Source organism: Pteronotus mesoamericanus, unplaced genomic scaffold, assembly GCF_021234165.1.
Source record: "Pteronotus mesoamericanus isolate MK-2021 breed Mesoamerican mustached bat unplaced genomic scaffold, CSHL_Meso_final scaffold_165, whole genome shotgun sequence".
In the NCBI taxonomy this organism is placed as follows: domain Eukaryota; kingdom Metazoa; phylum Chordata; class Mammalia; order Chiroptera; family Mormoopidae; genus Pteronotus; species Pteronotus mesoamericanus.
In genome coordinates, this window is record NW_026555307.1 from 9,729,658 (window position 1) to 9,742,736 (window position 13,079).

General features: G+C 49.8%; 1 protein-coding gene across 6 annotated transcripts in view; it reads left to right on the forward strand.

Annotated features, from left to right (window-relative positions):
• The window catches only part of RYR1 (ryanodine receptor 1), a 111,434-nt gene extending 98,362 nt beyond the window's left edge, over nt 1-13,072 (forward strand). For all 6 annotated transcript variants that reach the window (XM_054589107.1, XM_054589110.1, XM_054589109.1 and 3 more), the window contains 14 exons: nt 474-618; nt 1,537-1,623; nt 2,527-2,778; nt 3,610-3,740; nt 5,442-5,484; nt 8,860-8,990; nt 9,093-9,153; nt 9,548-9,694; nt 9,926-10,060; nt 11,716-11,872; nt 12,204-12,268; nt 12,358-12,458; nt 12,631-12,682; nt 12,806-13,072. In XM_054589107.1, the coding sequence (XP_054445082.1) occupies nt 474-618; nt 1,537-1,623; nt 2,527-2,778; nt 3,610-3,740; nt 5,442-5,484; nt 8,860-8,990; nt 9,093-9,153; nt 9,548-9,694; nt 9,926-10,060; nt 11,716-11,872; nt 12,204-12,268; nt 12,358-12,458; nt 12,631-12,682; nt 12,806-12,901 (1,603 nt within the window). In that variant the 3' untranslated portion in view covers nt 12,902-13,072. The remainder of the gene's footprint in view (nt 1-473; nt 619-1,536; nt 1,624-2,526; nt 2,779-3,609; nt 3,741-5,441; nt 5,485-8,859; nt 8,991-9,092; nt 9,154-9,547; nt 9,695-9,925; nt 10,061-11,715; nt 11,873-12,203; nt 12,269-12,357; nt 12,459-12,630; nt 12,683-12,805) is intronic.
• The last annotated feature ends 7 nt before the right edge of the window (nt 13,073-13,079 follow it).

A 13,079-nucleotide genomic window follows, 5' to 3' on the forward strand; every position in this document is an offset into this window, starting at 1 on the left:
ACCCAGCCCAGGCCCAGAGGAGGGGCTCTGTAGAAGGAAGGGAGAAATGAATGCTCCTCTCTTACTCCCAAGCATTTGGGGATACGGGCCATCCTCAGAGCACCTTCCCCCATGCTTCATCTCAGTCTTCCTCATCTTCCCCATTTTGGCTCGTGTGTCTCCTCCAGGAAGCCTAACTTGACACCATCTTCCTAAGTAGAAAAGGTGTCTCCTCTAGGCTCCCACAACCCTCAGCTTCCCTCATGCCAGCCCTAACTGCACTACGTTGCCACTGCCTGGTGACAGGTCCGTACTCCGTTGGACTGGAGCCCATGAGGACAGGACCTGAGGTTGTCTCATCACTAGGTCCCCAGTACCATCTACACCTGGGCCAGGCATGGGGGTGGGCCCCCAGTACGTGGCATTGAATGAATGAATAGGTGAATGAATGAACAAACTGCCCAGGCATCTCCTCACTCTGTCCTGCCCTGCAGTGCCGAGAATGGGGAGAAGGAAGAAGTTCCCGAGCCTCCACCAGAGCCCCCCAAGAAGACAGCACCCCCTCCAAAGAAGGAGGAAGCCGGAGGTGGGGGCCTGGAATTCTGGGGAGAGCTTGAAGTGCAGAGGGTGAAGTTCTTGGTAAGGACCCGCAAGGGCATGCTGAAGCTTCCTCTTCACACCACCTCGCCTCCCTGACCTATTCTTGATTGAAAGCCAGGCTGGGAGGAGGGCAGAAATGTCCCCAAACACAGCCAGGAACTGGGCACAGGGCAGCATTTTTACATGGTCCCCACTTGGATCTTTGGCCTCTCCCTGCTCGTGATCGTTATTCCAGCCCCCACACCTTTGCTCATCTGGGGCCACTTGCCTAGGCATCCCACTCCCATCCTCTGTCTGGAGCTAAATCTCACCGAGTCCACATCTCTGTTCCTCCTACCATGGCTTGTTTCTTGGCTGTCAGCCTTCAGCTTGGAGCCACTGCAGCAACTCCTATTCGGGAGACAACTTATCCAGGCTAGAAGAAGAGAGGGCATTTGGAAGGGCAGGGCCCAGGCCCAGCCAGACAGGAGGAGCTGAGGGAAACATTTTGGAGAGGAGGTGGTCCATGAGGGTTCTTGGGAAGAATTAGGGGGTGGAGAGAAAAAGAAGGGACAGATGGAAGTGGGTGTGCTCTGCCTGGGGTAAAGTAGATAGGGTGTCCTCACAAAGGGAGCAGCAGAGCAGAATGGTTGGGAGCGTGGACTCTGGAGCTTGACTGCCTGGCTTCAAATCCCATGTCCGTAACTTCTTAGCTATGTGACCTTGAGCAAAACATCTCATCTCTCTGATCCTCAGTTTCCTCATCTATAAAGTGGACATATTAGCAGTACCCACCACATAGGGTTGTGGTGAGAATTAAACAAGTCCATACAAATAAAGGTCTTAGCCCAGGTCTTGGTATACAGTAAGCACTTAATAAAGAGGAGGTTGTGGGACCAGGTATTGAGGACCCAGGTGCTTGTTTTATGGGAAGAGGGTGGCCTGTGAGCTCTCTTTCTTTTTCTCTTCTCATCATAGAACTACCTCTCCCGGAACTTTTACACCCTGCGATTCCTTGCCCTTTTCTTGGCATTTGCAATCAACTTCATCTTGCTGTTTTACAAGGTGCTGGCATGAGGGGCCAGGAGGGTCTGGGCTGTGGGGCGGGAGACTCAGCCCCTAACAAGCTCATAGGGCCCCTTCAGTTCACGAGGGACAAGGTATTGGGCCCGGGGTTCCCAGAAGGATTCAGGTTGGACACCTGAATCTTGGGACCCCATTGGAGGTGAGGGTGGATGTGTGGGTCCATCTGGACCAATGCCTGAGTGCCTTTAGGATAGAACAGGGACCCAGTTCTGGGTTTCATGCTCAACTCTGCCACTTGTCAGCCCTGTGTCCCTGGGTGCAGACCTTCACCTCTGTAACACCCACTGATTTAGTTAAGCTTCTTGGCTTTCACATAAGCTAAAGAGAAATTTGTAGGGAGGAGAAAATGGGAAACTCATAGAATGGAAAGAAAGGGTTAAGAACCAGGCTTCCTGAAGGAAAAAGGCGTCCTTGGGGTCTTGCCAGGGATCTAGATAACAGGACAGAGAGGCCTCCAGCATAGTAACCAGAGTGTGCCTCCTGTGAGATTGAATCCTGGCTCCACCATTCAAATGGCTCCATCACTTAAAACAGTACCTGGCACACAGAAAGGGCTTTATAAATGTCAGCTACCACTAATTTCAGTATTGGTGTAAATATTAGTGATCAGTCTCTTTAAGGCTTCACTACCAAGATGATAGATTGTTTTCAGTCTTCCTGTCACTCAACTCAGTAGATTCCCAGAACAGTTCGATTTGCGAACTAGGATCCTGGGCCCACCCCTTGATCTTGATTGACAGTTCTGCTAAGACTGTATCTGACAGGGGCCCAGTCCAACCTCAGAAGTGGAGGCTGTTAATTTTGTTAGTAGTTTCTGGATATGGCAGACTAGGTGCCAGGACACCGGGCTCCCTGTCCTGACTGACTTCTGCCCCCCTTCAGGTCTCAGACTCTCCACCAGGGGATGATGACCTGGAGGGCTCAGCAGCTGGGGACCTAGCAGGCACAGGCTCTGGCGGTGGCTCTGGCTGGGGCTCAGGAGTTGGTGAAGAAGCAGAGGGCGATGAGGATGAGAACATGGTGTACTACTTCCTGGAGGAGAGCACGGGCTACATGGAGCCTGCCTTGCGTTGCTTGAGCCTGCTGCATACACTGGTGGCCTTTCTCTGTATCATTGGCTACAACTGCCTCAAGGTGGGCCATGAACATGTTTCTGGGCAGGGGGCTGTGTGTGTTTGGGGTGAGGAGGTGCTGGGGCATTAGCTGAGAGGGCCTGGGGCAGGCGCTGGGGGATCTCACACAGTGGATGGGACAGAGGGGTCCTGGTGTTGGGATAGGGGCTGGGGGACAGGTACAGGATCGGGGTCTACAGCAAAAACAATATTGAAATTGGGAACTGATGCAAGTCACAGCTGAGGAGCCAAGTCCTGTGATTGTTAATTTCTGGATCAAGGGGCAGGTTTTGTCATTGGCAATATATATATGAAGAATCTCTGGGGTCTCAGACGTAACATGGGTGCTAGTAGGGATGTAGATTGTGACATCAGCTATGCCTGAGGTTTGTGATGCCCCATAAGCAGTGTTATGAGAGTTTCAATTTGGATTCCATAAGACCTGACCATTTTAGCAAATCCGATACTTGATGATTGGTTGAACAGAGTTCTTTTGGCTTAGAAATATTGCATATGCTGTTTCCTCTGCCTGGAATGCTTTGCCCCACTTTCACCTCCTTTCACCTACCTCTGTTTTATTCATTTTTAAGGCCTGAGTTGAGACCTCCCTCAACTCAGCCTTGGGAAGTCCCAGGCTGCATTAGGCGTCTCTTCTGAGCTCTCCTGTTTTTCTTCCATCCCAGACCTGATCTCTGTCCACACTACCACATCACTACCCTGATCACTCTGGGAAGGCTCCTCTGATGGGGCTGGGGGGCTCACACAAGCTCCAGCAAGATCTTCTGGCACCTGCTGAAGCTGTGGTCTCTGGAGGTGCCTGACTCCAGCCCTTTTGCCTCCCTGCACAATCTAGGTGCCCCTGGTGATCTTTAAACGGGAGAAGGAACTGGCCCGGAAGCTGGAGTTTGATGGCCTCTACATCACTGAACAGCCTGAGGACGACGATGTGAAGGGGCAGTGGGACCGACTGGTGCTGAACACACCGTAAGGGCCCAGCCCCCACCTCTGGGTGGTTGAGGGGAGCACAACTGGGTTTCCACTCCAGTCCCAGCTTCCTCAAAAGACCAGGGTTTCAGTCACTGCCAGCCCTGACTGATTCTCCCCAAGCCTTGGTCTTCCTCTCTATAATATAGTCACATTTCCTGTGCACTTAAGTACCTCTCAGGGTGCTGGTGACACAAGAAGATTCCTCAGTCCCAGCCTTGGAGAGTCTGGTGTAGGAAGTCCTTGGGGGGAGCTCAGGAACTTGCATTTTAACCCCTGCCCCCATGTGGGATTCTTACCCAGGTATTATGAGTGGGAAATGTGATATAATTTGATTTTTAAACCGAGCCCAGAGAGGGAATGAGGGTGTGTGAGGGCAAAATGGTGGGACTGTGGACCCCATAACATGCACTCCCAGCCCATTCCATTTCCTGCCACCCAGATCAAGTCCCATTTCATGTGCCCATATTGGGGAGAGCAACATCATTAGAGCGGAGACATCTCTAGAATAAGAACACCAGGTCAGGTTTGAACCTTGGGTTGGCCACACTTTAGCTGAGAATCCTTGGCCAAATCACCTAGCCTCTCTGTGCCTCAGTTTCCTCATCTGTAAAGTGGGGATAAATAATAACACTGATGTCACAAGGATCTTGTAATTATGAAATGAGTTAATATAATTTCTGAGGCACAGTGAGGCCTAGCTAAAGGTGGGAAGTTATTTCATTATGGGATCCTGTCTAGTATGGTGGTGTGAGGAGGGAGAAAAGCCACACCAATCATACCCTTCACTCCCATTGTCTTCATCAAAGGCACATTTAACTTACATACATTCAAGTACACATACTTAACAAAAAGAGAAACATCTATTTAATATAGTGTCTTCCCAAGACCTTGACTTTATAAAATACCATTTTGCACAAAAAGGAACCAAGCTTCTTGAAGAAGTGGCAGATTTCAGGGCCAGGGTAGATAAGTGCAAGATGAGCCTGAATTATCCTGCTGGCTCAGAGAGCAAGGAGGCACTCGAAAAATGGTGCTGTGCTAGAAGGATCCCACCGCCAGCTAGAAGGGGCTGGCAACCACTGGACAAATCAGGAACAATTTGAGCATTAATAAGGATAGGAAGAGCCATGAATTGAGTCAAATAGGTCTAGATCCGTGGATTCATGATAGGTCTCCTCTTCAACCTATCCTACTGCCTATAAAAAAAAAAAAGAGGAGAGAGAGAGAGAGAAAAGAACATTGCCACCTTTGCAGGGTGCTAGGGCATCGACTTGTCAGTCATAAAACTGGTCAATAAAGGGCCAGAATCATCAAATAACATTACATAAAACTGCATGAGAAAGCACACGTCTTCCCCTGGAGCTGGAGCAGGGCCGGGCTGCCGGCAAGGATTCCTTCCTACCCTTCACAACCAGGAGCCTCCCCGCCTGAGTGCAGGTCTGGGGTTTTTTGTACATTTGGGTTCTGAATGTGAGCCCCCTGCCTGACCTGGTTTCCACCAAAAGACAGCAGTAGGGGTAATGGTTGGCCTGAGGCAAACTTCACCAGACCTGAGTATTTAGAGCCAGACCCCAAGTGAGAGTATGGCGTCCCGTGTAAGAAAAACATTGGGATTTCAAACCACCCTGGCCTGGCTAGTGGCTTCGTGGCTCCTATTCCTTCCTGCTATGACATCTTGTGATCTCTCTCTCTCGACAGGTCTTTCCCCAGCAACTACTGGGACAAGTTTGTCAAGCGGAAGGTGAGAAAGCATGGATGGGAAGGTGGCCGGGATCCAGGGCTGGTTCCCTTGCTGCCACCAGGCCATCCCAGCCCTATCAAGTACTTGCTTTGTGTGTGATCTTGGACAAGGATCAGCTCAGTTTGTCCATCTGGAAATGGACATGATAACCACCCCTCCTTCTCTGTAATGAGATGATGCAGGTTATAAGCATGAAATAGTGCCTGGCAAGAGTAAATACTCCATAAATACTAGTTTTAGGAGAGAAAGTGAAGCATACCCTTCTTTAAAGTTATATTCTATTGATTATGCTATTACAGTTGTCTTGATTTTTTCCCCCTTTGCCCCTCTCCATCCAGCGCCCCCCACTCCCCCAGGCAATCCCCCCACTATTGTTCATGTCCATGGGTCATGCATGTAAGTTCTTTGGCTACCCCATTTCCTGTACTTTATATCCCTGTGGCTATTCTGTAACCTATTTGTACTCCTCAGTCCCTTTGCCTCTTTACCCATTCTCCCCTTTACCCCCATCTGTCAACCATCTGGTAACTAATTTTTTTTCTCTTGCTGCTTTTCAGAGTCTCTCTTTATCTTTAACCTTTGGCCTTTTAATTATGATGTGTGTTGGAGTGGGCCTCTTTGCATCCATCATAATTGGGACTCTGTGCTTCCTGGACTTGCATGTCTGTTTCCTTCACCAAATTAGGGAAGTTTTCTTTCACTATTTTTTCAGATAGATTTCCAATTTCTTGCTCTTTCTCTTCCCCTTCTGGCACCCCTATGATGCAAATGTTGGACCTCTTGAAGTTGTCCCAGAGGCCATTTATACTACCCTCATTTTTTAAAATTCTTTTTTCTTTTTGTCTGCGTGATGGTTTTTTGCTTCCTTATGTCCCAAAGCATTGATTTGATTCCCAGCTTCAATTCACTGTACTATTGTTTCCCTGTAAATTGTTCTTTATTTCAATTAATGTGTCCTTTGTTCCTTACTGGGTCTTTTTTATGCCACTGAGATCTTCACTAATTTCCTTCAGCATCCTTACAACCAGTGTTTAGAACTCTGCATCTGATACATTGCTTATCTCCACTTCGTTTAGCTCTTTTTCTAGAGTTTTGATCTGTTCTTTCATTTGGGCCTTATTTCTTTGTCTCCTTGTTTTGGCAGCCTTGCTGTGTTTGTTTCTATGTATTAGGTAGAGCTGCTTTGATTCCACGTCTTGATAGTGTGGCCTAATGTAGTAGGTGTCCTGTAGGGCCCAGTGGCATAGCCTCCCATATCACCCAAGCTGGAAACTTGAAGTGCGCCCTTCGTGTGGGCTGAGTACACCCTCCTCTTGTAGTTGAGCCTTGGTTGCTGTTGGCAGATGAATGCGAGGGATTTACCCAGGCCAGTCAGTTGCAAGGACTGACTGTGACCACTGACCACCAACCTTGGCCCTCATGGAGAATCCGCTGTGCAGGGGCAGGGTGGCGGTGCTCGGACGTGGTCTGTAGCTGTCCACTGGGTGTGCTGGCCCTGGGGTTTCCTGTTTGGTGCAGACCAAGGTCAGCCCCCATCTGTGTTTTACCTGGGACACCCTGTCTGAGCTGTAAAGCAATCTGATAGGGCTGCTATTTGTGCTGGGCTTAGCGATTTCCAGGTGAAGCCAAACTGTGACTCTAATCTGGCTGCCAGTAGGGCTTACTGAAGCTAGCTAGCTATTGCCTGTTTGATAGGGTTTAGGAGCCAAGACCAGCCATTCTTATGGAAAAGCAGCTTAGGTGGGCCCATAAATTGGGTGGGGCAGAGCCTCTGGGACTCTCCAAGGCAGGTCAAACAGTGTTAGACAGGTAGTTAGAGTCTCAGATATGGCACCAGTTTAGCAGCTCTGTGGGGGGAGGGTTTAGCTAAAGGACAATGGCCTCTGCTCACCTTGATGCCAGACACTTCAGTTGTTCCCTGTATACCACTGGTGCCTTTCAGTTGTTCCCTGTATACCACTGGTGCCTTTCAGTTGTTCCCTGTATACCACTGGTGCCTTTCAAGCTGCTACCCTGGTGCTAGAGCTTAGAGGGCATGAGTCTCAGTAGGTGCGTCCATGTGTAGGTTCTTTAAGAGGAACCGCTTGGGGCTCCAGCAGTTTCTCCCACAGACTCAACCTCTGCTGGGTTTTGCAGCCAGACCTATTGTGGGAACTTACCTTCCTGGCACTGGAATCCTAGGCTAGGGTCCTGGGTGGGAGTGGTCTAAGGCTCCTCACTCCCAAGATATCCCTCCCAAATTTTTATCCATTTGGGTGTTGGACCAGCCTGTTCCGCGACTGCACCCCTCGTACCAGTCTGGAAGGATGTGGTTTCTTTAATTCCGTAGTTGTCAGACTTCCATTCAGCTCAATTTCTGACATTCCTGAGTGATCATGGTTCTATAATTTAGTTGTAATTTTGATGTGGTTGTGCGAAAAGGTGAGCCATGTCTGTCTATGCTGCCATCTTGACCTGTAGTCCAGGCATACTCTTAAACACACAGACTCAGGAACCAGATTGCCTGCTTTTCTACTCCTAGCTGTGTCAATCTTTCTGTGCCTCAGTTTCCATCATATTCCAAGTGAGGGAATAATAGTTTCATAAAGCTTTTGTAAAGGTTATATGACTTACTATGTGTGCAGTATCTGGTATATAGGAAAACACTAGATACATATTGGCTTTTATCATCATTTATCCACTCAACAAATGTCCATTGTGCACCGACTGAACGCCAAGAACCGTTTTAAGGACCTGGAATCCAGCAGTGAACACAGCAGCAATCCTTTTACTCCAGTTGAAAAGACATTTGATGAACACATTTATAACATTCAATTGGTGATACATGCTATAGAAGAAAAAAAGGCAGTGGAGGTGTGTGTTGGCCAAGAGAGGTTGTTCTTTCATGTAGGGTGGTCAGGAAAGGATAAAGGGCATGCTAATTAATAGGGAAGTGAGGGAGTGAGCCAGGTAGAAATCTAGGGGAAGATTCCTAGGCAGCGGCAACAGCTGGTGCAAAGGCTCTGAGGCAGGAGCGCTCCTAGTGTATTTGAGGAACTGTGAGGAGGCTGGTGTCTGCAGCAGGGTGAATGAGAGGGTGAGTGGAGGAGATAAGTTTGTAGATAACAGGGGGCCCAATTATATATGATTCCTTGCCTGCCTACCCACCTAATAATAAGAAATGATCCCAATTAATTTGGCTAATGAATTGGCTGGGCCTTTATCACTATTGGACCCTTTCCCCACAGATCCAAAGAAAGCTTTGGCTCTTCTCCCTAGAAGAACTTACCCCCAATTTTTCACACAAGGTTCTGAGTGTCCCCAGAACCCCCTATGCTGGCCATGGCCCTCCCTGACTTTAGCTGTGTCTGCATGGCTCCACCCTCTTCTTTGCAGGTCCTGGACAAACATGGGGACATCTATGGGCGGGAGCGAATCGCCGAACTGCTGGGCATGGATCTGGCCACATTGGAGATCACAGCCCACAATGAGCGCAAGCCGGAACCACCGCCGGGGCTGCTTACTTGGTGAGCTGGGGAGGACCACGCCCAGGCCTGAGCCAGGAAGCGGAGTGGCCAGGGTCTGACTCTCAGGCATCTGGCCATCCCTCTTCCCCTCACCCTGCACAGGCTCATGTCCATCGACATCAAGTACCAGATCTGGAAGTTTGGGGTCATCTTCACAGACAATGTGAGGAGGGGCCCATAGGTGGGGAGGAATATACAGGAAAATGCCCCTAGGATCATTAGGGGCTCCACTGCCAGGTATCCCAGGGGCTTACTCCTGAGCCCCCGTGCACCTCTGATCCTAGGATAACCTGGCATCCCCAAGGCTTCTTGTCACCCAGAGTGCTGTTGAATTTCCAGACCATGTCCTGCAGAGGTTCCCCATCTCTCCCCAGGATGGCGTCTCAGTCAGAGTGCTCCTGTTCCTCCAAATCCTTCCCAACCAGAGATGACACCCTGACCCCCAGAGCATTCCCAGCCCTCTTAACTGTTCCCAGACCCGCTGGGTGTCCTGTTTCCCACAGTGATCCCCATGAATCCCTGCATACTCCCTGACCCTCGACCCTGTGTGCCCACAGTCCTTCCTGTACCTGGGCTGGTACATGGTGATGTCCCTCCTGGGGCACTACAACAACTTCTTCTTTGCTGCCCACCTCCTGGACATTGCCATGGGAGTCAAGACACTGCGCACCATCCTCTCCTCTGTCACCCACAATGGGAAACAGGTACGGAAAGGACCTGACGGAGGCGTGTGAGCCTGGCAGGGACCAGCTGGGCAGTCTGAGTAGGGGTGGAGGGGTGAGGGGCAAGGCCAGGCCACCAAGCCAGGGTGGGTGTGGGCAGTGAGGCCCCGGCGGGGAGAACCACATGGGCTGAACCCAGGTGAGGACAGGGCAGGCTGGGCATGGGGGAGGGACAAGCTAAGCCTGGAGCTGACCTGCCCCTCCTGTCCCCAGCTGGTGATGACTGTAGGCCTCCTGGCGGTGGTGGTTTACCTTTATACTGTGGTAGCCTTCAACTTCTTCCGCAAGTTCTACAACAAGAGTGAGGATGAGGATGAGCCTGACATGAAGTGTGATGACATGATGACGGTAAGACCCTCCCTCCAATGCTCTTGAGCCAGTGACTGATTGTCCCTGTGCTTTAGTTTCCGCATCTGTAAAGGGAGTTAATAACAGTACCTGCCTCGTAGACTTACTGTGAGAGTTCAGTAAGCTGATGCTTGTAGGTACTTTGAACAGTACTGGACACACGATTAGCGCTCAGTAAATGTTAGCCACTGGTGTACTGTTATCTGAGTCTTTAAAGCTATTCTCATTGGAAAGGCACTCAGGCCAAGTGTCCCTGCCACTTACAAGGCTATTCAACCTCCCCATGATCTGAGGTCCCCACCTGTCAAATGGATGTATAGTAACAATGCCTACAGCCTAGGTTGCTTTTAGGACTCAGTGATGCTCCCTGCCCATCTTAGACTTAAATATCTGAGAATAGTGGCTGGCGTGTGTTAAGGATTACATAAATGTTAGCTACTATCATCTTTATCTATAATTAAAAGTTTCACCAAAGTACCAGCATGCCATACATGTTTCTGTTTTATATTTTATTAAAATAATGGTGGTCATAACCTAAATTGAGCTTAACCTACTGGAGGCATGAGCCACAGTTGAAAGAATCATCTCAGGCTTTTATCTGAGATGTCCTGTAATCTGGCACTATGCTCTCAGGATACAGCCCAGCTCCTCAGCCTGACATCTGAGACCCCACCAGGCCTGTTCTTGCCATTCATAGCCTTGTTCCCATCATAGTCACTGGCCTTACCTTTTACCCAAGACAACTGGATTATTTCACTTCCTGGGGACACAGAGAGACCAAATGTGCAGTCTCTTCCAAAGTCCAGACAGACAATATCCCCCACTCTGCACGGAACTCCTGCACAGAGCCACAGCTCCCTAATGCCATGTGGAGAAAACCAAATCCCCTCACTACAGCTTACAAAGCTAGGAAAAAGCTAGCCTTGCCTGAGTCTAACCACAGTCTTTCTTGCTTTTTGCTCTCTGGCTGCCTGGTCCTCTTTCACTTCCCCTAAGACCATGTGTTTCCTCCTGACCTAAGCCCTTAACTTCTGACATTCTCTCTGCCTCCCACCATGGCCATGTGTGCACACACACCCCTTTGCTTAATACCTCTTTTTTCCACATAAGTGCTACATCCTACAGGAAGCCCTCCATGACCATTGGTTGGGCCTATTCTCTCTCCCTGCTCTTGCTTTCAGAATCTCTATTTTCTAGTCTCACTGAACCTCTTTCAGTTCCTCACAGGAACAAAATATATTCTTTCCTCCCCAGTGGTGATGTAGCACATGTGGTTTTCTCTGCCTGGAACAGCCTTCCACCTAACACCTGCTTCATGTTCCCCTCTTCCAGGAAGCTTTGGCTGCTCAACCAGGTTTTCAAGCTTCAAAGCTTCCTGTACTTCCCCATCTCACCCTGATCACATTGTGCCTCCCTCATCCCAGCCCTGACCCCTCTTCTTGTGCTCTCCTTGTCATAGCCCTGATCACTGTCACGTGTTTCCATGTTTGGTTCCATGTTTGGTTCCATGTTTGTGAGTCCTGTGAGGGCAGGACCCAGGGCTGTCTCAGTCATTGCTGTGTCTCCTGCCCCAGTAGCTCAGGGCCCTGTGGGTGCACGGTGAATGCTGAATGGTGGAATATTTGAACAATATGCTTCTCACCCTCTCCCTGCAGTGTTACTTGTTTCACATGTACGTGGGTGTCCGAGCTGGTGGGGGCATTGGGGATGAGATCGAGGACCCAGCCGGCGATGAATATGAACTGTACCGGGTGGTCTTCGACATCACCTTCTTCTTCTTTGTCATCGTCATCCTGCTGGCCATAATCCAGGGTCAGTGCTGGTGGGGGTTGTGGGAGCAAGGCTGGTGCCTAGAGGCAAACTAGTTCCTTTAAGAGTGCAGGCCCAGGGTCCAGTCGGCCTTTCCCTACAGTAAGACTTCAAGCAAGTCATCTCGCTGGGCCTCAGTTTCTCCATCTATAAAAGGGAGATATTAGTGATGGGACCTTCATATGATTGTGATGAGAATTAAGTCAATTTATAGGTGTTAAGTGTCTAATAAACAATAGATATTAGTACTTTTAGGAAGCAGGGTGAGATTAGGGAGATCGGTAGCCAGAGCTGGGTCAGAGGCTGGGCACTGACTTGCACCCTGCCACCCCAGGTCTGATCATTGATGCTTTTGGTGAGCTCCGAGACCAACAGGAACAAGTAAAGGAAGATATGGAGGTAGGTCATGTCTGGGGTCGACCTAAAGGGATTATGGGACCCTGGGAAGTCTAATGGGCCTCGATTCTGATGTCTCTTACCACCCACAGACCAAGTGCTTCATCTGTGGCATTGGCAGCGATTACTTCGATACCACACCCCATGGGTTTGAGACCCACACGCTAGAGGAGCACAACCTGGCCAACTACATGTGAGCGTGGGCCCACAGCCCAGTCAGGATGGGGGCATGGCCACCTTCACCAGGGGTGGGATACCAGGCCTTGGCCAGTGGATGTGGTGTCAATGTGGGTGGAATCCCAGCCAGCCAATCAGGAGAAGGTAAGGATGGTTTTGACCTGTCTGCCACTGTGCTCCACCCCCAGGTTTTTCCTCATGTACCTGATAAACAAGGACGAGACAGAACACACGGGTCAGGTAAGGTGACGTTAATGGGAGAACAGTGGCAGGGACATGGAGTTTTAACATAGGGTCAATCAGCAGGTGTACTAAAAAGCTCACATCAGTATCAATCTGCTATTACCCATTCCCCAATCCTAGGAATCTTACGTGTGGAAGATGTACCAAGAGAGATGCTGGGACTTCTTCCCAGCTGGCGATTGTTTCCGCAAGCAGTATGAGGACCAGCTTAGCTGAGTCATCCCCAGCTGGCCCCTACCTCAAGTGCCTTATTCTCACAGCAAGTCTCTTAGACCCCCAGACCCCTCCTCCCAAGGCCCAAGGGGAGGGTGACCATGAACTGGAGAAATAAAATTTGTGCTACACTCCTGACATCACTGTGTTGGATTATTGAAATTTGGGGAGGGGGGAGTCA